Here is a 24,627-nt window from a genome sequence, read left to right as displayed (position 1 = left end):
CTATTTTGGTCACAGCTACCCAAAGAATTGTTTTGTGGAACTCAATCAGCAGGTGTCCTACCTTGCATGGTTGACTTCCTGTTTAAAACCTGATAGGGCTAGAAACTTGTCTCTCAGTTGCACAACTGAGGGTTTAGTTAGAGAGACTGGTGGTGGCATGTTACCCTGGATAGTGAGGTTTCACTCCTAATTTGGTGTTTTGCTTTTGACCTCTCATTCAGGCCCCTTGGGGATAGAGGGGGCAACAGCATTCTGGCAAAAAATGAGTCTGTTTTGCATGTGTAATGCCACTTCAGGATTGCACAAAATGGATTACTGTCAGCGATAATCAAAAATTGCACCTGAAGCTGTTAGATTAAGAATGAATTATAAAGGTCATATTCATCTTTCTTTAAATATGGTTTAGATATTACTGAACTACATTTATGAAGTGGGACAAATTACATTATATAGCAATAATTTGTTTAGATTATTTTGTCTTGTTTTGAGTTCACAAACCCCAGAAATAGAACATCGAAATAACATTCATGAAGTCACTTATAATTTTTAAAAAATTTTTGATGCTTTATTACAATTCTATGTAGATGTGCTAGAATCAGGTAAATAATAATGCATACTCTCTCTCTCTCTCTCTCTCTCTCACACACACACACACACACACACACAACTTACTTCTTAAAGGGAAGACAGCATCTGCAAAGACCTTAAAATATGCACAGCAATACTGCAGCGATACAAATCTCAATACAAAGAAGCTATGAGACCATATTGGGATATTATTTAGTTCAAAAAGCTAGTGACCTGTTTGGCAATGGAATCCATTTCAGCAGAAACAACACTCAAAGCAATGATAGTGTTAAGGGATTTTTCTGAGGACCCTCTCCTAAAAACCTATGTGAGTGTTATTGAAGCTAACCACCCACACAAGAGGCAAATTTGTCTCGATAGGCAGATTCTTTCTCCTTAACTCTAGAGTCTAAACTACAGGTCAGGTCAGTCTTGCAGTGAAGCGATAAAGTTCCTTCCAACTGTAAATATTTTCATTGTTTTTACTTCGCAACTAAGATTTGAATGTTTTATTTCCCGGAAGCATTTTGAACCCATAACAAAAGTATGACTTTAGAATTGAGGTGTTTACATTACAGTGAGATCTTACTGGCCCGACAATCAGGCTGTTGGGTGCCATGTATCCTGGGAAATGTAATTCTGAAGGGATGTTTTTATTAACCCCCTTGATCTTTTATTCTTAAACAATTAGCAATTATTCTGTAAACAATCAGTGCTAAGGGTACATAAGATCCTCCGATGTAACTGGTCTTTATGCATTAGAGATGGGCACGAAGTGAAATACGAACCAAAATTCATCATGAATCTGGCCAGTTCCTGGTTCGCGAACCAGCAGTTCATCAAAGCCCATTTCTGACAAACCGGGACAAATTTTAGGCTGGTTCGTTTGGTTCATTTTCAGTTAATCACTGCAGACAGCCTGGTGCTGATCAATCAGTTTCCTAGGCAACCAGAGATGAGCTTTCTTCAGTAGAGGTGTGCACCTGGCTGCTTTTCAGCTGATAGGAGAGGAATCCCCCATGAACTGAAAAAAGCACCGGCGTCCCTCCAAGGCATGTTTCAGGCCTGCCACTTTGTTTCCAAAAGGCTGTGCAAAACGCTTAGTTTTTTTTTCTCTTTGCAAAGCCTGAAACATGCCATGAAGGAGAGAAATTTGAAAAAAGAAAAAAGCTAAAGAAGACACGTTATTTTGAGTCTTTAAAGACTTTTCCTGCTGCATTGCTGTCACACCCTCAGGTCCTCTTGCAGAGGACTCTTGTTTCTATGTATTATGAATAAGATTGCTGAAAAATGTTGAAAAATGATATGATATGTAATATGATGTAATTATGTATTATTGTTAAAATCACTTGAAAAGGTTTATAAACTGTTGCACTATAGTATTGTAGAATTTTCCTTCCCGATGGTCTTTTGACCACCTTTATTTAATGAAGGAGAGAAAAGCAGCTATTTAATCCTTTCCTGGCTTCTAAAACCAGGAGGAAAGTACAATAATGTTACAAAGTTGCAATGCTACAATGTTACAACATTGCTACACTTTTTTGCCTTTGAAAAAAAGAGTGTGTGTACATACCACAAAGGAGGAAGGGAAAACCAGCCATTTAGCCCTTTCCTGGCTTTTAAAGCCAGCAAGGGAATAAGCAAACTTCTGCAAACATGAGAAGCAGAACAGCTGACAACTTTTTTTCAGCTGATGGGGATTCCCCTGCCATCAGCTGAAAAGCGGGTGGCGTTTAAAAGGGGGAAACCAGAAGCTCACACTCCTATTCTGCAGATCTTCTGCTGCCCCAGAAGTGACGTTTTCACAAACCACACAAACCGGTTCAGGAACCGGGGCAAGTTCATGAAAGTTCGTGGTTCGTGAAACTGTATGAACCTCGAACCTCCCGGTTTGTTTTTTCCAGTTTGTGCCCATGTCTATTATGTATATTATTCTAGAAAGGATATGCATCTGAGGTTTATTAGCAAATAAAGCTCATATCTCTTTATAAATCACTGTTTGGTGTCTTAATTCTGTGAGAAGTTATTGGCTGAAGGGGGGATTGAATTGGCACACAGAGTACTCTAAAATAAATCCCCTCTCAGATAGTTCATTATTTCTCTTTCACACACCCTTACAACGCATTCACTGCCTCCATTTACTTTTCTCAGACTCTCACTTATCTATGTGATATGTCATATGAGTGAGGTGAAGTAACTTTATTCAAGGGGGCCTCTTGGTGATTATGAAAGTGTACCTGTCCCTCTCAATTAACACCCGCAGCAGTCAAGACTGTTTCAAGTAAAATGCTGGCACAAATGTATATGAGTGAATAAATGACAGATAGAGTTTTACTAAGTCTGTAAGGGGAAAAATCTGCATTCGTGAGACACTTTATAGAACAATTTAAATTAGCAAAGCATCTTCATTTGTTCCAACTATCTCCCCCGCCCAGAACATCCCCACCCTTTTTTTGCTCCAGTTCTAGATAAAGAACTACACTCAATGTTTTCCTTCTGGGGATGTCTTACTAGAATTGTTAGTGTGAGATACCAGTGTTAATATTCTTCATAGCTCAACCTCTAGGTGATAAATCCCAAGAATAGTGTAATATATCTGGCCTAGTTTATGTGGGCATACACACACATACGTGAACTCACACAGATGAAACTAAGGCACCATGTACTGCGCAGTGCACACTCTGCCAGTTCACACAAAACAGTTGCAGATGTATATTTTAACTGTTAACAGATGGTAGGGCTATTATGTTTTCTATCATATGTTTAACTCAAAGAACAATCACTTCCTTTTCTTGTGAAGCAGCACAGGCAGACTGTCCCAATTAAATGAATTCAGCAGAGGCAAGTGAGCTTTCTAAGAGGGGTGCAACAAGGCTGCTGCCAGTAACCTTACAGGTATTTCAAACATATCTCCATTTTTATCTGTGGAATGCTAAGCAATAGGCAATCTCATTAGGAACCCTTCATTCTGGGATTCATATTTCAAGGAGAATAATTCAATTTCAGATCCTCAATAAGATCAAGAATTCTTAACAAAACTCACAGAAGGTGTGTGCGGAGAGGAAGGAAAAGCAAGTATAGGGTTGCCAGGTCCTCCAGGTCTCAAGCAGGTGTGCAGGGGGCTGGGGGTACTCACCTCCTGTGTGTGCACTTTGTGCATGTGTGCTCCCACGCTCCCTGTTGTGCTGGAAAATTACATCAATTTCCAATGCGACAGAGAAGCTGTGGGTCATGCTGAAGTTAATTTAATTAAAAATCATCTGTTTGAAGGTGTTTTTAAAAGAATTTAATGCAGTTCCCCAGTTGCACCAGAAAAGGGGAAGTTGCAGATTGCGCGGATGCCCAATTAATTAAAAACTGCCTCCAAATGGGTAATATTTAATGAATTGGGCTTCAGTATGACCTGCAGCTCCCCCATCATGCCAGAAAATGATGCTATTCTCCAGTGTAACAGGGAAGCGCAGGAGCGAGCAAGCACACCTTCCTCCAAGTGCCTTTCCTCCATGCTGGCCAGATGAGTAGGTCCAGGGAATGGCCTGTGGGGGCGGGGAATTCCTGCCCTAGTTGGGGGGCTGACAAGCCTAAGCCAGTATAGTATAGTGGCTATGGTGTCAGAGTAGGATTGCAGAACCCTGGATTCAAATCTTTTCTGAGCCATGAAGCTCACTGGGTGATCTTGGGCTAAGTATTCAGTCAGGGTAACATACCTCACAAGTAAAATTCAGTAAGATGGATAAGTTTTTGTACCATGGAAATACCAGCAGAAAATCTTATGCATATTGAAAACATGCTTTCTATTTAAAAAAAATTGAAAGTAAGACACTTTGTCCTGTCCTTCAAAAAAGTCAATCATTTATGTACATTACAAGAATTAACTAAACCTAAGCTGGTTTATATTATTCTATCCCCGTGCATCCCTCTTTCCCCTAAGCATGCTTTAGGTCAACTGCAGTAAAAAACATACTAGTTTGCAAGCAAGGAGCAGGGGGTTTAGCATAATCCAAAATTCAGGGCCTCAGTGAATTTTATTAACAATACTTACATTTTCTGTTGTTCCAGTAATTACATGGAGACCATCATATGTTGATTTAATGTACATACCCTAAGAAAAAGACATCATGGAAGAATTTGTAAAGCTTTTTCAAACTATTGCCATTCAATATACACTTCTCAGCTATCTAAAAATTTCCCTTCTTTTAAAAATTAGTTGGGTGATATATCAAAACATGCCACCAGAATACCACTCTGAATTTTTAAAAAGTTATGATCAAAATAAAAATTCAGAGCTATCACATCTTCCATTTTAAATTGCTGTGGCAGCTGTCTTCAGGTGCATCCCTTCATAGGCAGTGGCTCTTCACTGGGTTTGGGCTTTGTTTGAAGCACTGACAATGTCTCAGAGGTTTGGGAACAGGAAAAATATCCCCCATCACCAAGAGAAACTAATGTGAACAATATCTCTGTGGAGCTATTTAAAACTGCTTCTACGTGGTAACAGTTATAAGTGCATCAGCTTTATAATATGTATATAAAGCTTGTCTCAAAATACTTTTATGAATGGCACGCCATTACAAAATCTGAACACTGGATTGGCCTATTTCAAGTGGATTGTATTTAGAGTCGCATTAGATCAAGGCATGCATGCTTCCCAACTATATCAAACATACTGAACTGCAAATTCATAGCTACAAGCATGTGATTTAAGATGGCATTCTAAGTTCTAAAACTTTAAGAATGCAAAATCTTCTCAAAAGCTATTAGAAACATTAGATAACTGATAAGATACAACTAGTAAATAGCTTATAAGATATAACTAGCAGTATATATGTATATATTTGAAATCTCACTTTAATACAGGTATAGAGAAAAAGGAAAGGATAACTGCACTATGGAAAACTGTAAATATCACCAGCAATACTCAGTAAGACTTCAGAAACTTTAAGCCTCCTACTTGCTAACTGACTAGAGAAAACCTTCTCTTAATATAGTGGTTTTCAACCCACAGGAAAATAGCAGAGTCATCCTGCTAAATTCTTCTAGAACTGCCTTTTTTGTTTTTGACTGCCTTCTGGAAGAACCTGCTGCACAATGAGCTTCCTCCCTCTCTTGGCATGCATACCCACCCACCCCAGATAGCAGGACAGCAAGGTAAGGTCACTCAGTAGTGAAGAAGATTCCTTTAATTGTGGGCTTGTTCCTCACTACAGTACACCTGGTGCTTGTCCTGAATTTCCTGTACTCAGCTTTTTTGACCTGCAGTTCATGGTCCCATGACACCTGTGAGGTAATGACCTTGGCTTCCCTTCGTCCTGCAACAGATTCTAATACCACATGACTTTTTGTAATGTGCTTGTAGTTCAGTGGGCCTCATGCTCAGTGGGTCCTAGACCGAAGACCACTGTTCTAATACACAAACCCCTGACTATTTCATGAACAGAACTGTATATGTTTGATCCAGAAACCATGGACAAAATGTGTGTGTATTCAGTTTGCTCCCCAAGTTGAAGTTCGATTAAATTAAATTTCACAAAGGAAAATAAATCATGGCTAACTTGTATTATCTTGAAGTATATGTAGTTTATTTTTCAAATGACTTTTTAAAGAATCTGAGCTATAATTTTATGACAACCTTTTAACAACTTGCATGCTTTGTATATACTTCAATTTATAGCACATCAAATGTAGTCTCTTCAAACACACAAGATGCTTGTTAAAGCAAATTATGCCTAGCCCTCTCCCCTTCAGAAGTTTTATACTACCTTGCTATGTGATATTTTCTAAATATATATACTCTCCTTTAGGTTTTGTATTTTCTGTATTTCCTGTATTAACCCTACTGTAACATTCCATTAACTACTGACACTTGATTTTATTTCAGTAATACTTGCAGTATGCCACTCTTATTTTTTTCTAGGGGACACACATGGAAAACAATCCCCGTCTTTCATAGAAACAAAGGCCAAATTTAAAGAAGCAATGATACTAGAAAAGACATCCTTGTAGAAAGTAAAGTACAGTTTGTGTCTAAGAAATAGTTCCCTATAAAGAAACAGAAAGTACCCATGCAGCATTTTCCTGCCACATTCCACTTCCCCACCTCCAATACTGAGAATGAAAACCAACATACATCTAAAGTTCTTCCTTTAATTTGTGCAAATATGGTAAGTTATTATAGTTAAAATTTCTCTGTCATCTATCAAGGAAATGGAAACTAGGAGCAATTTACTCTACACTAAAGGCACAGGAAAGGCATTCATAAAGAAAAAGTATGTGTAACAAAACATGGACTGAAAATGGCAAACAAGGAAAATATAATGTTAAATATAGTCTCTGTACTAGGACCCTGACTAGTTTTATAGTAGACACTAGAGTTGGGCACAAACTGAAATACGAACGAAAGTTTGGCACGAACCAGGTCGGTTCATGGTTCGCAAACCAGTGGTTCATCAGAGCCCATTTCTGATGAACCGCCATGAACTTTAGGCCAGTTTGTTTGGTTCATTTTTCAGTTTGTTACTGCAGACATCTTGGCGCCAATCAATCAGTTTCCTAGGCAACAGGGGATGGGCTTTCTGCAGACCTCCTGCTGACCCAGAAGTGACCTTCTGATGATCCAGAAGTGGTGATTTGCTGGCCCAGAAGTGATGTTTTCATGAACCAAATGAACTGGTTCACGAACTAGGGCAGGTTCGTGAAAGTTCATGGTTCTTGAAACGTGATGAACCATGAACCGTATGGTTCATTTTTTTCTGGTTCGTGCCCATCTCTAGTAGACACAGTATTTTCTACATGATGAGAAAAGATTTGTTGCTGTTATTGAAAGCATTGTAAAATCATGTCAAACACTGCCAGACTTGAAATAGGAAAACTGATGTGGTTGCCTGAGATAGCAGTTTGTTAAAGTAGAGCTAATTGATATTATTATTATTATTATTAGTAGTAGTAGTAGTAGTAGTAGTAGTAGTAGTAGTAGTAGTAGTAGTAGTAGTAGTAGTAGTAACAACATTTGTTTTGGCCCTGTTAGCAAACTCCAGAAAATGAATTTTCTTCCAGCCATTCTCACAGTTGTTCATCTTGTCTTTTTGTTCCATTCCCCCTATAAATCTCTGCAGAATGACTGGCTTCTGATTTGAGTGGGGAAAAAGAAGGTCACAGTATGAGTTTGTTTTAGGCATGAACTAGCCCAAGGATATATCCAGATAGATCAGTAATAAACCATTATCCTTTGCATGTTATTAATGTTTTAAACAACAATAAATAGATCCCATCTTTGCACATTACAGAAGAAACATTTCTTATTTTATCCAAAATCTAAATAGGCAACAAAACACTTGTTAAAATTGGATAACCAGCTGCTATGGATTGTTCTTTGAAACAGTGCACAGAAAAAAGGAAAATATAGAATGCAACACAATAATATCTGGAAATCAACACAGCTGAATATAATATAGATATTAAAATTAAAAATAATGATGTGAAATACATACTGATTTTAGGTAAACAGCATGAATGTAAATGTTGCCACACTGTGATAATTTTTATTTCACTTGTATTGCATTGTTACTTAGGTAATAGAGGTTTAAATATCCAAAATAAGAAATATCAAAGAAGCTCAAGGGGGGGGGGGGCGGGAATTAAAAATTCTTGTGTAAAAAAGTACATTGGAGTGAGCTGTAGAAGATATTAAGTTAAATGTGTGTATTTATACAAAGGACCAGAAGAGAAGTATAATTTAATAAATAAAATTTATTCGACAAATGTGGCATACTCTTAATACTGTTAGTGTGTCACATATAATTGTGTAAATATTATTTATTTCTAAATGAAAAAAAGTTTTTATAACTTTAAAAAGGATTATAGTTCTTTCTTCCAATTAGAAGTTTAATTTGTTAATTTGCATAATGGCACAAGTTCCACACAACACAAACACTGATTTTAAGGCATATATTTGAGCATGTGGTCCTTGTATAAACCAGAAGTGTGAAGGTTTTCTTACATACTGAAAGGAAAAAACACTCAAGAGCATGAGTAAATAATATTAATTTTCAATTTTCATACATTTAGATCTTCAATATTCTGAAAAAGTTATTGAAGTTTTTAAAAGCTGAAAAATCAGAGGCCATCCAGATTACCTGTATGTATTTAAATCATATTACTAAGAGAACATGCAACAAAATAGTTTAGCTTAAGAACTTGGTTTTTCAATAGATACTACAGAATTTATAACAGAGATTTTCTAACTCAGCCACTGTAAACAATGAGTACATTTTTTAAATTCCTTTCTGTCTTTTCTATTCATATTGTATTCATAACAAAGCTTCTCAAATCACAATCACATATTTGGTATTTGCACTTTTTATACCATAGTGTTAAATGTTCTACAAATCCATTTAATAAGGCATCTCATTCACCATTTTGAATCAAAATATCTCATCCCATCTTTTGAAACAATTAATGAAAGAAATCAGTGAAATTATGTTTGAAGTGAGGGCACTATAATAAACAATTACACAAAGTAATCAAAGTTTATGTTGCACTTTTTAACATTTCCCAAAAAATCTCAAAATGCTCAACATAAAATATTTTCAACAAGACAAGGATTAAAAGTCATATTTCTATCCTGCCTTTTTTAACCAGGTGGGAGGGGGAGAAGGCAGGGGGGAAGGGAGGAGGGAGTGGCCAATCCTGGCAGGAGCTCTCCTTCTCTGGCCACCCTGAGCCCATCTGTGGGGAGGGCAGGGTATAAATCAAATCAAATAAAATAAATAAATCCACCAAATATTCTGGAAGGGATACAACTCCAGGCCAAAATCCATGGATAAGGATAAAACACCTCTAACTTCGCATGAAAACAGCAATGGAATTTATTTTCCACGCTCCTCTTTGTATTCTAAAAGGTCCCTGACCTTGAGAGAAGTGTTTTGTTTCTTAGGAGGCCATCTCTGAAAATGAGTTTAGATCCTCATAGGGATATGCAATTCGGGTTCAGTATTCAGTAAAAAATTCGGTAAACTTCTGAAATCATAGCTGGGTTGTTCCTTGCTGCTCCTTTGATAAGGAACAGCAAAGAAACACGGCTTCCTGCCTTTTTTAACCAGATGGGAGGTGGAGAAGGCAGGGGGGAAGGGAGGAGGGAGTGGCCAATCCTGGCAGGAGCTCTCCTTCTCTGGCCAATGGGATTCTCTGTAAGGATAGTGCCTTTTTCAAACTGTCTACTAGGAGATATATTAGGCAGGCTTGCTTCAGAGCAGCCTCCATTTTGTTCTGGCCTGGAGATTGAAAGATACTGCCTGCTTGCTGCTGTTGGCTCTCTTTCTGTGGTTTGGACTCTGACTGGCCTGCTTTGGACTGCAACTAGATCCTGGAGTGGGTGGATTCCTGTTGCTGCTGCCTACTGAGACCTGCTGTATCTGGATGACTTCTGCTGTGCCTGGAGGACTTCTGCTACTGCTTGGTTTAAGAGTTGTTAGACTTACTAGGTTTTTTCTCTTTGTGGGGGAGGGAGTTGGCCTTGTGTCTGGGAGGGATAGGGTTGGGGCGGAGGAATTTCTTCTACTTTGCATTTTAAAAATGGGATTTTTTTTGCTGTGTGTGTGGTGCTTTGGTTGAAATTTTGTTGGGGGAGGGGGGCTTTGGTTTGAAGTTGGCTATATTTACCGTTCATTTTGCTGCTTGTTCTTTGGGGGGGGTCTTTTTTGTTTGATCCTGTTGTGGGTGATCTTGTTGTGGATGTTTTACAGTACCAGTTAATTTTATTAAAATCACCTCTGTTTTTGCTGGTTGTTCTTTGGTGGGGCTCTTTTCCTCTGTTGTTGGTGATTAAGGTGCCGTTTCTTTATAATGTTTACTGCTTTTTGCTTGGTGCCATAAATTTGGCTTGGGGTTAAATTGTTGTTAGTTCAGGGTTGTTGTTCTTCTGGGGGCATTTGTTGGGGTGTTTTGTTCAGTTTAGCTTAAATTACCTAGTGGTGTTTGGATGTACTTTCAGGAGTAGGTCTTGTGCCAATTTGCTTGCAAAATGTCATTCCTCAGCCCCCTGTATAGCCCCCAGATAGTTTCCCCCAAAATGATTAGTGGATATTGAAGGTGGCTGGGGACACCTTCTTTAGGGGGGGGGGGGCCTAAAGTGCCCCCCGGGATTCAATCTTCCCAAAACTTGGCGAGGCTTTAGAGGACAGTGAGTAGTAGATCTTCTCCAAATTTTATGGATTTTGCTTGCAAAATGCCACCCCCAGACCCCTGGATGGCCTCTATAGTTTTCCCCACAGGGAATAAAGGATTATAGAGGTGGCTGGGGACATTTTCTTTAAGGGGGCCATAAAATGTCCCCCAGGGTCCACATTGGGGGGGTGGTTGTTAGAGGACAGTTAGAAGTAGGTCCCCTGAAAAATTGGTGATATTCAGTCAAAAATGACCACCCCCAGCCACCCAATATACTTAAATTGAGTTTCCCATAGGAAACAATGGCCAAATTTTAACAAATTTGGTTTGCATTACTGAATCTAACTGGAGAATGAAACAGTATTCAAGGAATACCATTTTTTTCCAGTTAAGTATTACCAACTCTGAAATTACCAAATTATTTTCCTGTGTACATCCCTACGTCTTCATGTTCCAGAGTGTTCATTTAAAATGTGAGGTTGGAGGAGAGTTTTATGGATTTCTTGGACTGCCAAAAAGACAAATAAGTGGGTTCTAGATCAAATCAAACCTGAATTCTATCTAAAAGCTAAAATGACGAGTCTAAGGCTATTGAGAAGATAAGACTCATTGGAAAACTTAAGTCCTAGAAAAGCTGAAGGCAAAAGGAAGAGGAAGACCCATTATGAGATGGACTGACTCAATAAAGGAAGTCATGGCCCTCAGTTTGCAAGACCAGAGCAAGGTTGGTAATGATAGGACATTATGAAGATCATTCATTCATAGGGTTGCCGTAAGTCAGAAGCAACTTGATGGCACATATCATATATGCAACAGTACAGCACCCATGGTTGATAGAATTTAAATATAGAGGTTGTGATTTAAGGAAAATTTATAGAAACTTGACTTTTCTGATGTGATTTTCCAAGTTTTAGATGAATTTAAATGTGTTTAAATTATAACATTTTTCATATGACTTAATTATCCAAAATTGACACATATTTATAGCAATCACAACAAAAATACATTTCACACAGTTGAAGTAATGACAAAATATGTTTTCTAGATTCACTGCAGGAAGAGCAAAATGTATGCTGGATTATTCAAAAGTGCAAGGAAGAAAGTATAATGGGATTTCCCAAAGTAATGTTAGGCTTTATTACTGGAATCATGTACACTATATTGTAACAGGAACTCTTTGTAGAATAATTTGAAGCAACACAATATAGTAATCCCTCTGCAAACATTTTATGGCTTAAGTAGGGAGGACATGACCAGACCATGGAAGATATGACCAGTCATCTTCTGTTTGGTATAGTTGTTAAGAGCACGTGATCCTAATCTGGAGAGCTGGGTTTGATTCACTCCTCCACTTGAAGCCAGCTGGGTGACCTTGGGCTAGTCACAGCTCTCTGGAGCACTCTCAGCCCCACCCACCTCACAGGGTATTTGTTGTTGGGATAATAATAACATACTTTGTAAACCACTCTGAGTTTGCATTAAGTTGTCCTGAAGGGCGGTATATAAATCAAATGTTGTTGTTGTTGTTGTTGTTGTTGTTATTATTAATTCTAAAAAAACAGATTTTGCCCTATTGATCCTATTAGGTCAAACTGGTTATGTGGTGTTAATGATTTAACTTGTAAAACCTGGCAGGTGCACTTTTTTGATTCCCAGATTGGAGGCCCAAAAAGGGTACTGACAATTCATTGGTTTAAGAGCAGAACCACAAGTGACAAAAGGCACAGATTGGACACTTGTCAGCTTCCCTCAAGTTTTGATGGGAAATGTAGGCAGCTTGGCGGAATGTTGGACAAGTGACAGTTGAAAAGTCCATTGGACAGCAGTCGGAGAGTCAAGGTGCAAGATCAGGATGCCTACATTTCCCATCAAAACTTGAGGGAAGCAGACATGTGCCCAACCTGTGCCTTTTGTCACTTGTGGTTCTGCTATAAGTCTCCTTGGAACATTCCATGGAAAATCCATGGAAGGTTCCATCTTATTCTTCTTTTTGTTCAGGATACTTATCCAGACTGTGTCTGTAAAGTGTTGTTAAGAAGAGCAGAAGTGGTTTGCCATTGCATGCAATTTCTAAAATTTCCAGAAAATTCCAATTTCCAGAAAATTTCCAAATTTTTTTTGCAATGTTATTTGTTTTATTTCATTTCTCATTTTTTCTTCTTGTAACCACATTGCCTATACTTGCATCTTTATTATTGTGTATCTCCATAAGTTATTTCTCATTTGATGTCAGGATCTATAGTGCAAGTCACTATTACACAGAATAAAAATCTTGAGAGTACAAAATACGTAAGACAGGGTTCTGTCCTAAAGATCTTATAATGTACAAAATATGAGAGAAGGCAAATCCAAGGCAGTTTGCTAAAATAATTTATTGTAAACATAATTAAATGACTGTCATATATAAAGATTCATAAAAATCTTGTTAATAGCCATAACCTCGCAGTACTATATTCAGTACAAACACATAATGAATAAGTAGCTTCATGCACAAGAACTTCACCAACTAAAAATTCCATACCAAACGAGAATTGAAACAATATACAGTAAAAGAAAATTGTTTAGACACTGCTTATAGAGTACTTCTGGAATGAGAGCATTTTAAAAGGAGAGATGAATTAGGAAAGGGTTGCAAATAGCCAGTGCAACCATTAACAAAACAATTTTTGCAGCTATATTATGGAATGATTTGTGAGATGAAATAGACAATGGTACAGAAAATGTTCTTCACCTGCAATGGTGGCATTGCATCAAATACAAGATTAGCAATGAAGGCAACATTTTAATAGATCAAAGGGGCAGAGTTGGGTCCACCAAGTATAGGGAAATTAAAGGAAAATATTTAAACCATGTCAAGTATTAAAAGAAACCTATGACATAGGAATACATAGATTAAAATAAAATGTTTAAAATAACTTCTTCAAATTTTAAATGTTGAGAGGGTTTGTATCACCAATCATTTGAAAAAAGGGAGATAAGTAGCAGCATTTCTAGTTACAATCATTGGGTTGGATCCAACTTTTGCAAACTCAGTAAGTAAAGAGAATTAGCTTTCTCCTGCCTCTCCTTTTCTCAGTGGCCACATGTTATCCCCCAAAAGCTATTTCAAAGGGCTATGGCCCCTTCAAAGCTGAAAAGGTTAAGGGGAAACTGACTGAGCTCCCCCGCCCACCAATTAAGCGGAACAAACAACAACGTGAGCAAGAGTGAGGGGAGGCGATTTTTGCTGACTGCCCTCCAGTCTTGCTGTAGCCCTTTATACTGTTTAACACATTGTTCTGGATATTCCCCCAATACTCAGCAGTGGCTTTTTGATGGGATACTGGAGATGCTGAGGGAAGGCTGGGAAAAATCTACTTACGTGAACTCACTCCATTCATGGGAGCTTGGCTCCAATCCACTCTTTAGTTCATAGAAGTAAACATTTTCATAATTAACCAGAAGTCCTTCAGGTATCTACTACACTGTTCCTTTATAGCCAAATTAAGTGTGCAAGAATTCTGAAATTTTAATTAACATCCCAATCCTGAACATAGTAAGTTGAAAGCAAGATGTAATGACATCCCAGATATTCTGTTTAAATAACCTTCCTATTATTAATAGGTTCTTTATATACATATAATGCAATAGGGTTTGAAAGATTATTTCCAAGAACATACAAGATAATGGCACAAATGAATCAACCTTTTCATTAGATTTTATTGAAGACGTCCTAGGAAATCACACAATTCTTTGACTTGGATCCCATGAAGCAGATTCTAAAATGTAAACCTTAGAACAAGTTCGAATATACAAGACATGAGATAATTTTTAACTAGAACCATCTCCTCCCCATCCTGTTTCCTTAAGAATTTTTTAGAATTATTATTGATAAGCAATGCATTTTATCTGGATGTCTGAAAATCACATCAACATTAAAAGGGCTAGATATGTCAAATTAAAGTTTTAATCAGAGAATTTTCCTTTAATCGTGGATGACAGTTTTGATTAACTGTGTACATCTTACCAGCCCTTCACTTGGTTTGATGTTTGCTAGCTGGATCACTTCCAGATGAGCAGACTGAGAAACGAGAGGATCAGATGAGAGTGAGATTATGTGGTCACAGACACTAGAGAGAGTCTTGCACTAGACACAAAAAAGGAAAATCACAACAAGTGTTAAAAATCAAGAAAAGTGAAGGCTAATTATATAAAATATCCAACAGCAGTCATAATCGATAATGCTAAAAAAAATTCTGATTTCTTGTATAAGCGTGCATGATATAAACCAATTTCATCTTACAGTGCAATGGGTTTTTATTCTCTGGATAAGAGTTCCAGAAAGAAATAGCCTTTTATTACTTATATGTTATCTGAATACACAAGGGTACCAATCTTTTTTCCTTATTTTAGAAAGACAAGACTTAGGGGATATTCTAAAATGTAACATCTTGTTGCTGGAATGTCTAGAATTTTGCAAAAAGGCCCCACCATTATCAATAGTATGGATTGGTCATTGCTGTCTTTCTGCTTCCACTGTGGTATCATATAATAAAAAGGATGTTAAGACATTTCATTTTTCTAGGCAGTCTTCACCTGACTTATGCTGTCTGGGTTTTTTTTTCAATGTAATGTACTATCCAAAAATATTTACAATTTCATGCCACACTTCCTTGTATCACCCATTCACACTCCTCTGATGAAAAGCGTATAAAGAATACATCAAGAATTTTTACAGGGTATATAAGATGCTATTTAAGTGTTATAATATACTGTAGTACTAATTCATTATTCACATGGTTGTGCCCAGCCAACAATTACAGCAAAATGATTTAGGTAAACAAAGTTTGTATCTCCACTGAGCCAAAAAATCCTCCAGCTGTATCTTACAACCTTATCTCCCTCACAGGTGAGGCTGCTTAAATCATGTAAGAACTACATACATGAGCTCTTGATGTCTATCATATTTCAGTCACTAATTCAGGGCACCTTCCCTCGGACATTCAAACTGACAGTTATCCGCTCTCTACTTTAAAAAATGCTAGACAAAAATGATGTGGCCAAGTATTGCCCGGTTTTTGGTTTGCCCTTTCCGGGCAAAGTAATTGAGACACTAGTAGCTGACCAGATCTTCTTGGATAACTCTGGAGCTTTGAACCCAGTTCACTCTGGATTCAGGCCAGGCTATGGGACAGAGATAGCTCTGGTGGCTGTAGCTGATCATCTCTGACTGAATGTAGACTAAGGCCATGCTTCTTTGTTGCTCTTCCTGAATCAATCTGCAGCCTTTGATACAGTAACCATGCCATCTTGTTGAGGCCTTTGGAAACAGAAGTGGGTATCAATGGATGTACCTTACACTGTTTTAAATTGTTCCTCATGGAATCAAAGGGTTCTTATTGCAGACCAGCTATCTTCAGAGTGGGAATTATTTTACAGGGTTCCACAGGGTACATTTTAATCTCTATGTAAAGCCTTTAGAAGCCTTTATAGAACTGAATGCCATCAATATACAGTTGACACCTAACTTTATTGTTAGTGGTCAACTTGCCCCCATAATATTAAATGCTATCATAAATGATGTTATTGCAGCACAGGATGGCAGATTTTATTATTCTAAATGTTTTGATTGACTCTAAAAGTTATACCCTAGTTAATGTCTATGGACCCAATTTTTGAAGCAACACACACACACTTCTTATAGCCAAGTGGCCCTAATCCAAGGATACTTAAATCCAGAGACTGAACCATGAACTGAAAAACATTTTCCTACACATCTGAAAAATGCCTCATGTTTGCAGAAAAATCTGAAATCTAAAAAAAATATCTGGGTGGCCATGGAGGAGAGTGCCCTCAAGTCATAGCTTACTTATGGCAATCCCTGGCAGGGGGCTAACAAACTAACAGAGGTGGTTTGCCATTGCCTGCCTCTGAAAACTTGGTCTTCATTGGAGGTGTCCCATCCAATTACTAACCAAGGTCAACCTTGCTTAGTTTCTAAGATCTGATGAGATCAGATTCACCAGGGCTATGCAGGTCAGTGTACATGGGGGGAGGAGAGTTTTTTTTAAAAACCCAAAATGATAAGAGCCTATAGCTTTAACCAAATGCCCTGAGTGGCTGTGGCTAGGCAAACATAAGAGTTTTGCCATTATTTCAAGCTTGGTTTCTGTCCGGAAAAGGCAGGGGGAGGGGGCAGGGCCCTTTCCAAGAGAAGACTCATTGGGGCAACATCATATGACATGACTTGCATGATTCACTGAGGGCCAACTGCTTGCTACTGTTCAACAGCAGTTTTCCCTCCTCCCAACACAAAGCCATTGTAGTGTAGTGGTAGGATCTGGGAGATCCAGGTTCAAATCACCACTCTGCTGTGGAAGCTCGCTGGGTGAGTTTTGCAGTCATACACTCTCAGCCTAACCTCCTTCACAGGACTGTTGTGAGGATAATACGGAGGCAAGGAAAATGATGTAAGCTGCTTTGTGTAGAAGGCAGTATATAAATGAAGTAAAATAAGAAATATAAGTGAAGATAGGGGGTAAATAAATGGTAAGTTGTTTAGTGGTTTTAAGGAAAGAATGGCATAAAAAAGGTGAGCATATGGAGGCTGCCAGAGGAGGAAAAGAGGAAATGGTGGGAGAAGGGGATACAGGTGGAAGTGAAGTACCCCCAACAACTCCTTGTAGGCTCCCCACCATGCACTACTCAGCTTATACCACACAAATGGGGCATAGGGGAGAGGGGCTCTTGCCATAAAAGAAAAAGGCAACATTTGACTACTAAGCAATGACAGATAAATTTCAGAGTATACTGAGACCTTTCCTAAAATTTTATCATTGCAATCCTGTGTGTGCGTGCGGGGCGGGGGAGTTGTTTAGGAAGCCAATGAGCCCCCATGACAGTATATCTGCCCACAACACCATCATAAACCCGACTTACATTGGTGGTTCTTTTCAGCACTGTTGCACTTGGGTTCCCTGACTGTGCCCAGCTGCTGAGGATGAAACTCAAAGGAACAGAACTCCAAGCAGCCATGGCAGCAGCAAAACAGCCTTATGTAGTCAAGGAGCATTTTCTCACCAGAGGGGCATTAATCATCATGGTTGCCAGAAGCACCTATGATGATAGAGCTGCCCCAGCCATGGACACTCTCCCAGGACGTGACAGACCTGGTTCCTCACCACACATGCCTCTGTTTCCCTTTCAGGCAGGTCGCAACCCTTCAGGGAGCCCAAGGAGCATGGCTGTTCCAGGCCCAGTAATCCTTCTCAACTGCCTTTCCAGCCCAGCCCCAGGAGCAGTTTCCCAGGCAGCCCACAACTCAACCTTGCTCCTGAGAAAGCAGCACAAGGAATGGCTCTCCTGCTCCAACTGCTGCACGAACAGACACAGCTCCCTTCCTGGTGAGGGAAGTTGGCAACATGTGTCCAAACATCCTCCTCACTTTTGGTTGCTCAATACAGTTTGTGTCAAACAACAACTCCTTCCCTGTCTGTTTGCTTGTCTGGGGATGACAGTAGCTTCCCCCCACCCCCATTTCCCTGTAGGGCTGCAGGTGTGACCCTTGCTAGTCCCACTTCCTTTCTGATCTTACATTTGCGGGAGGGGGTGCATGTTTCTCAGAGTGGCAGCCGAGGGAGGGGGATTTGCCAGCAAGCAGTGCTTCAGCTGCCAGCACTATCTAAGCATCCGGTTGATGGTTGTCCTAGACATTTTCTTGCCCTTGTTTGGTAACATAGTGAAAATGAACTTTGATGGTGTCCTTCTGATTTCTTTGGTTCTAGAGATGAACACCTCGTCGCACATCTAGGGTGTGCCCTGCCTTTTCTCTGGGATGAGACATATTCAGAAAAAATGAAGGTAGGTAACTTTCCTGGTTCCTGTGAAAAGAGGAATTCACTTTAGGAATGAACATGGGATCCAGTCTCAAGATTACCTTGTCTTTATGAAATACGCAAAGATCTGGAGTGACCAACAAGGCTCCCAGCTCCGAGACTCTTCGTGCCAAAGTGACTGCTGTAAGAAAGAGGGACTTCATCTGTAGCCATTTGAGGTATGTCTCACTGATAGGCTCAAAAGGTGGTTTGGTAAGAGCTGAGAGCATGGTGTGAAGACTCCATGTAGGGAATCTGTGTGACTGTGGGGGATCCAGGAGAGAGGCTCCCCTGAGGAATCTGCATAGATGAGGGTGTCTTGAGAGACTGTGACTCTGGTATAGTAGGAGAACTGCTGCTAAGTCCGCTGCGTGACACCTCAGAGTAGGTGCTCGCAGGCCATTGGTGTGACCATCCTGCAGAAAGAGGAGTACAGACTCGAATGGAGGCTCAGCTGTATTGACACCTTTCCTTTGGCACCATCTGACAAGGGCCTTCCATGCTGTTATAAATTCTGTTTGAAGTTTTTCTGGAAGTGAATAAGGTGTTGACCACCTCCTGTGAATCCTAGACATACAAGTTGTTGCTGTTCAATCTCAACGTGGTTAAATGGAGGTGCTCCGGATCCAGGTGCTGCACTGGGCCCTGGTGGAGCATGTCCTGAGCAACTGTGATCATCACTGGCAAAATAATGGACCAGTTCTGCAGAATCAAGAACCATCGACGCTTGGGCCAGTACGGCATCACCACTATCACGTCTGCTCTTTGTTCTCTGATTTTCCTCAGGAACTTTGGTAGAAGCGGAGTGGGTGGGAAGGCATACAAAAGAGCCTGTGGCCACTGTGATGTAAATGCATCTGTTGCTTCCGCTTCTGGGTGAAAGTACCAGGAGAAGAATCTGCTCACCTGATGGTTTGTTGGGGAGGTGAACAGGTCTACTAGAGGACTGCTGAAGTGTTGCGTGATTAGGTGAAATAGATCTGACCCTCAGGACCATTCTCCCTATTGAAAGGGTTGTCTCTTGAGCCAGTTTGCTTGCACGTTCAGTATGCCCTTGATGTACTCTGCTCTGATGGAGATCAGATTCTTTTTGGCCCAGGAGAGGATACCCAGAACCGACTTGCGGAGGGACGTTGACCTGGAAACTCCCCGATGGTTGGTATAGGCTTTGGTGGATACATTGTCCATTCTGATTAGCACATGATGCCCTGTTATCTGTGGCTTGAAATGTAGGAGGGCCAGTCATATTGCCCAAAGCTCCAGAAGATTCATTGGAAGCTGCTTTTGTTTCCTACCATTGACCCTGTGCCGGAGAACTGTCCAGGATGGCTCCTGATCCCATCAGGCTGGCATGTTTCAATATTTGTTGCAAGGAGGGAAGGTTGTATGGTTTCCCTTGGAGTAGGTTGGGCATCTTTGTCCACCATTTTAGGTCGGCTTTCACAATGACTGGAACCTGGATAGAGAAGTCTCTCTTCTGGAAGATCCGGAATGGGAATGGTCTGACAAGACACTGTAGATGTCTGGTGTGCAAACATCCCCAGTGAATGGCATCCATGCTGGAGTCTCATTAACTTGGCTAAGGTCATCACTGAGGTGGATTTGGCTTTGATGATTGTGAGAGACATTTGTCTGATCTTCCCTGCCTTGGTTTTGTTCATGAAGATGTGTTCTTGGTTCGTATCTAGGATGACTCCTACATGCTCAAGTCTTTGACTGGGCCTGAGGGAGCTCTTTTAGAGGTTGAGTTGAAAACCAAAGCCCTGCAGAAACCTGATTGTGATTTCAGTGTTTTTTAGAGCTTGTGATCTGGATCTGGTATTGTGTGGGAACCAGGCATGGGAATTTCAGCTGGGCATCTCTTGCAGAACTTTTGCTGACTTCAACTGACTTGTTTGGACTGGCGGGAGGGGGGGGACTGGAGTATAACCTCTTGGAGAAGACTGTACTTCAGCATTCTGGGCAATCTCTATGTATCAGTGCACTTCTAGGGAGTTTTATCTGAATAAAGACCCTTTTAACTCATACCAATGTGTTGGATGAAGTGGAGAGTCTGAGAGAATCCCCTAGTCAGGCCTGACAGAATGAGATCATCTAGATAAGGATGTATGTAGATGCCCCTCTCTCTGAGTTTAGCGATAGAATTAAGAACTTTGTGCATACCCATGGGGCTGTGGACAGGCCGAAGGGTAGTACCTGAAACTGCAGATCCTCCCCTTGGATGCAGAATCACAAGAACCTTCTGTGAGTGGAAGAGGAGATGTGAAGGTAGGCTTCTCTTAGATCCAGGGATACGAGGAATTCTCCCAGCAGCACTGCTTCTGTAATCAATCGCAGAGATTCCATCCTGAAATGTTTCACTTTCATGACTTCTTGAGGTATTTCAAGTCCAAGTTCGCCTCCAGTCTCCATTCTTCTTGGGGATGGTGAAAAAGATGGAGTATACACCTGTCCCTTGTTCTGCCCTTGGAACCGGTTCTATGGCCTGTATGTCACAAAGATGGTGAATGGCTTTTAGAGTTCTTAGGGACTTTTCTGATCCTGTTTGAAATGGAGAGAGAAGGAAGTGATTTGGTGGGAAACTTAGAAATTCTAGGATGTATCCTGAATGAACTATTTCTAGTGACCAGTTGTCTGCTTGGGAGTCGAGCCACATGTCCTGAAACTGCAGAAGGCATCCTCCCCGCTGGAAATTCCTGGTAGTCATGCCTTGTTGAGCTTGGGGTTGCAAGTTGGTCTGTCATTTCTCTGGTGGAACTGCCTTCCAAAGTGGTTGTAAGAGAAGCCTCTCCTTCTGAATGGTTGCTTGCAGGAGGTCCAGGGATTTGCCTCTGGCTTCTGAGGTTGGGAGGAATAAGTTGTAGCATTTTCCGTGACCACACAATTGATGCCCTGGCAACCATGGAGGCAATGACTGAAGCCTCTATGGTCATGGCAGTAGCTTCATGTGCCTGAGGGCAAAATCGGCTTTCTTCTCCATGTTATCATGGATGGAACCTTCCCTGTCTGCTGAGAGGAGACCAGATGATTATAGAGCTGTGATGGGGTATCTACAAGAGGCATCTGTAAAAACTGGTTGGTAAAAGATGGTAAGGAGTACAGCTTTCTAACTACACCCAGGGAGGATTTGTTTGCTATTGGCTTAGTCCATTCCACCCTCAGTTGCTTCTCAAAGAATTCAAGGAAGGGAAACACCTTCTCCGATGTATCGGATCTTGGGGAAAACTCCTTATTTTCTTTGGGCCTAGACTTGGGCCCTGTGGAAGAAGGACTGGTTTCTTCTCCTGGGGGCCACTTTCAAATCCAGGGCAGACATGGTTTTTTAAAGCAGTTAGTGGTAATCTTCATACTTGAACCTCAGGGATCGGTCAGGGGCAGTCCTATCTTCCTTTTCCTCATTGGAGAGGAACTCCCTGACATCTCTATCTGCCAAATCGGACTCATCTCCTTCATAGAAAAAGGAATCCCAAAGGGCGGTAACTGTGTCTGCATACCCAAAGTTCCCCTGGAGTTGGCTTTTCCTGTGTTCTTCTCTAGGGAGGGAAGACCCTGGGGACAGTTGTGAGGAGCCCCTGTCATCCTCACCTATTCTGCATTGAAAACCAGCAATTTCCTCCCTTACCACCTGTCTCAGAACCTTAATGAGATCATTAGGTATAGCCGGGGAAGAGGGCTACGGTGCGTTACTCATGGTCTGCAGGCCTGAGGAGGCACTGCGAGTCTCCAGGAAAAAAGTTGTCTTTGATGTTCTAGGACACTTGGCTTTGTCTTCTCCCCTCTGCACACATAATAAAAGGGCAACAGCTAGGCCCTGGGTGGCTGCCATGCCGGCTGACGCCAGCCTTGCGCTGGCTAGGCCATGAGTGACTGCTGTGCTGCCTCAAGGGGAAAGAGCACTGACTAGGCTGGGGGTGGCTGCCACACTGCTGCCAGAGGAAGAGATGCCAGTTAAGCCTTTGAGGTTGCTGTACTGTTCTGGGAGGCTTAGTTTTGGTGCCGCTTTTTGGCATACTTCGGGGGTCTCTGCTGTGTCTCCGGCTGGGCTGCGGATCAATAGGCCTTGCTTCTGGCTTCCTCCTGATTCACGCCTGTAGCATCCGGCTGGTCATCAGCCCTGGTATGAGGAGTGGCAATGAGGGGAGCCACTAGCTCTCCCTCTGATAAGAAGCCATCTGTTGCAGTTACTTCCATGCCAGGAGCGAGGGACCTGGGTTGGTGCTGAGGCGGTCACTGTCACGGCTGATAGAAAGAGCAGGAGGAGAAGGTGGGGGGAGGCAGTAATGATCTCTGAAGCTTTCCCAGCAGTAAGAAATGCTGCTGGGGAAGAGAAGCAGGAAGAAGGTGAAAGGAGCAGAGAGCAGAGCTAAATTGATTTAAGAAATAAGAAATGAAAAGTGAAAGTGAAAGGAGTGAATAGTGCACACTAGTGCCTAAAGAGCTGCTCTCCCTATGAGGCAGGACTGAATGCAAGAGCGGCACCACCAGGAAGACGGGAAGCTCAATTTAGTTCCTGCCTCTCTAATTGGAGGGTAGGAATCACCCAGCTTCAAGATGTCCTCCGCCTCAGAACTACTACCTTTACTATTTTCTTTATCTTTCTCAGATGTTTTAATCTAATATTTGGGGGGGTGGAATCCACAATTTTAAAAAATCTTAATGTAAATTCTTTTAAATAATTTTTTTGTTTCCTTTGAAATCAGTATAACTAAATATTTAATAATGTTACCCAACTAAGAATGTAAATTTTAATATCTCCAGATTAAAAATTAAAGCTTTCAATTTTTGCTAGGTTAATTTTATAGCCAGCTATCAGGCTGTATTCTTGAAGAGTAATAGCTAACTTATTACTTGAGTGTTCTGGATCAGTGATACAGATTGCTGTGTTGCATCTGCAAAAGATTTATTGTGTATGTGTAAATTTCTTAGAGCTAAGCATTTTTCTGATTATCATTGCAAATATAAATAGTGGTTCTAGAGAGAGGATGACCAATAAAGAAGAAACGGGACATCCTGACCTAATTCCTTAAATAACATATAGGGCTCTGAGAGTAAGCTATTTCATCTTAATCTTGCTTTGTCAGCTCTCTCTCTCTCTCTCTCTCTCTCTTTTATCTAGTCTCTACAATAAGAACTAAAGCCAAAATGTCTCCAAGCGTTCAATTAAGTATTGTTGTTCCACTGATCAAATGCTTTTTCTACATCTAAAAAAGCACTACTGCTGACTTTATATGTTCTATGATGTTTAATATTTTTTTCAAAAATATGAGGCTAATTGTCTTTTTGGTACAAATTCTGCTTGATCTAAAGAAATTTACCTTGAAATTATTATCTTTCATTCTGTTAGCCAGCACTGTGGCCAGAATTCGTAATCATAATTAAGTAAACATATTGGACAATAAGAGCTGCTCAAAATTCTATCTTTTCATTATAACCAAGAAGAGGAAATGCCTATTTTATGGTGTTAATTGCTTTAATGTCAGAGGAGCACCGACAATTGCCATACACTTAGTAATAGTGTTAGTAATCCATGTTTCCGACAGTGAAGCAGAAAAATTTGTGAATTTGGGGGCCAAACTGTGATGTGGAAGTAGGCATCACTATGCTCAATAGAAGTGGATCTCACTCCTGGGCACAGTTGATTTCAGGGTTACCATTCTAAACCTCAAGTTTGATGCAAACGTTGAGAGGTCCAGTATAGGTTGAAGTGTGTAAAGTACTTAAGATTTTTTTAAAATGTGTGAAGTACCTGAGAATAGATCCCGCTCCTCTTTAAGAGGTTGGTATTATCTCTATTGCCTCTTTCTCCAGAAAGAAGAGTGTACGCTTGGGATGAATACACTTGAATATTTTTGAAGAGAGATGATCTTCAACCTAACAATAAATCATCAAGAACCCTAATCCAAACCATTTTTCTTGTTAAACCTATTAAACCTTTTTATGGAACCACTGGTTTTCCAGGACAACCAAGTTTAAAACTGATCAGTTTCACTTGGTTCTATAATAATCTTTTAAGGATTTTTAAAATAAAGTCTTCCTGAGCACTACT

At 40.3% G+C, this 24,627-nt stretch overlaps 1 protein-coding gene across 4 annotated transcripts in view; it reads right to left on the bottom strand.

Annotated features, from left to right (window-relative positions):
* Positions 1–24,627, bottom strand: part of CNKSR2 (connector enhancer of kinase suppressor of Ras 2) — a 281,178-nt gene that overhangs the window by 149,203 nt on the left and 107,348 nt on the right. For all 4 annotated transcript variants that reach the window (XM_054973601.1, XM_054973600.1, XM_054973602.1 and 1 more), the window contains exons 6-7: positions 14,735–14,854; positions 4,610–4,669 (exon numbers count right to left, since the gene is read on the bottom strand). In XM_054973601.1, the coding sequence (XP_054829576.1) occupies positions 4,610–4,669; positions 14,735–14,854 (180 nt within the window). The remainder of the gene's footprint in view (positions 1–4,609; positions 4,670–14,734; positions 14,855–24,627) is intronic.

Source organism: Eublepharis macularius, chromosome 3 (genome assembly GCF_028583425.1).
Source record: "Eublepharis macularius isolate TG4126 chromosome 3, MPM_Emac_v1.0, whole genome shotgun sequence".
Classification (NCBI taxonomy): domain Eukaryota; kingdom Metazoa; phylum Chordata; class Lepidosauria; order Squamata; family Eublepharidae; genus Eublepharis; species Eublepharis macularius.
This window is presented reverse-complemented; position numbering and strand designations above follow the sequence as displayed.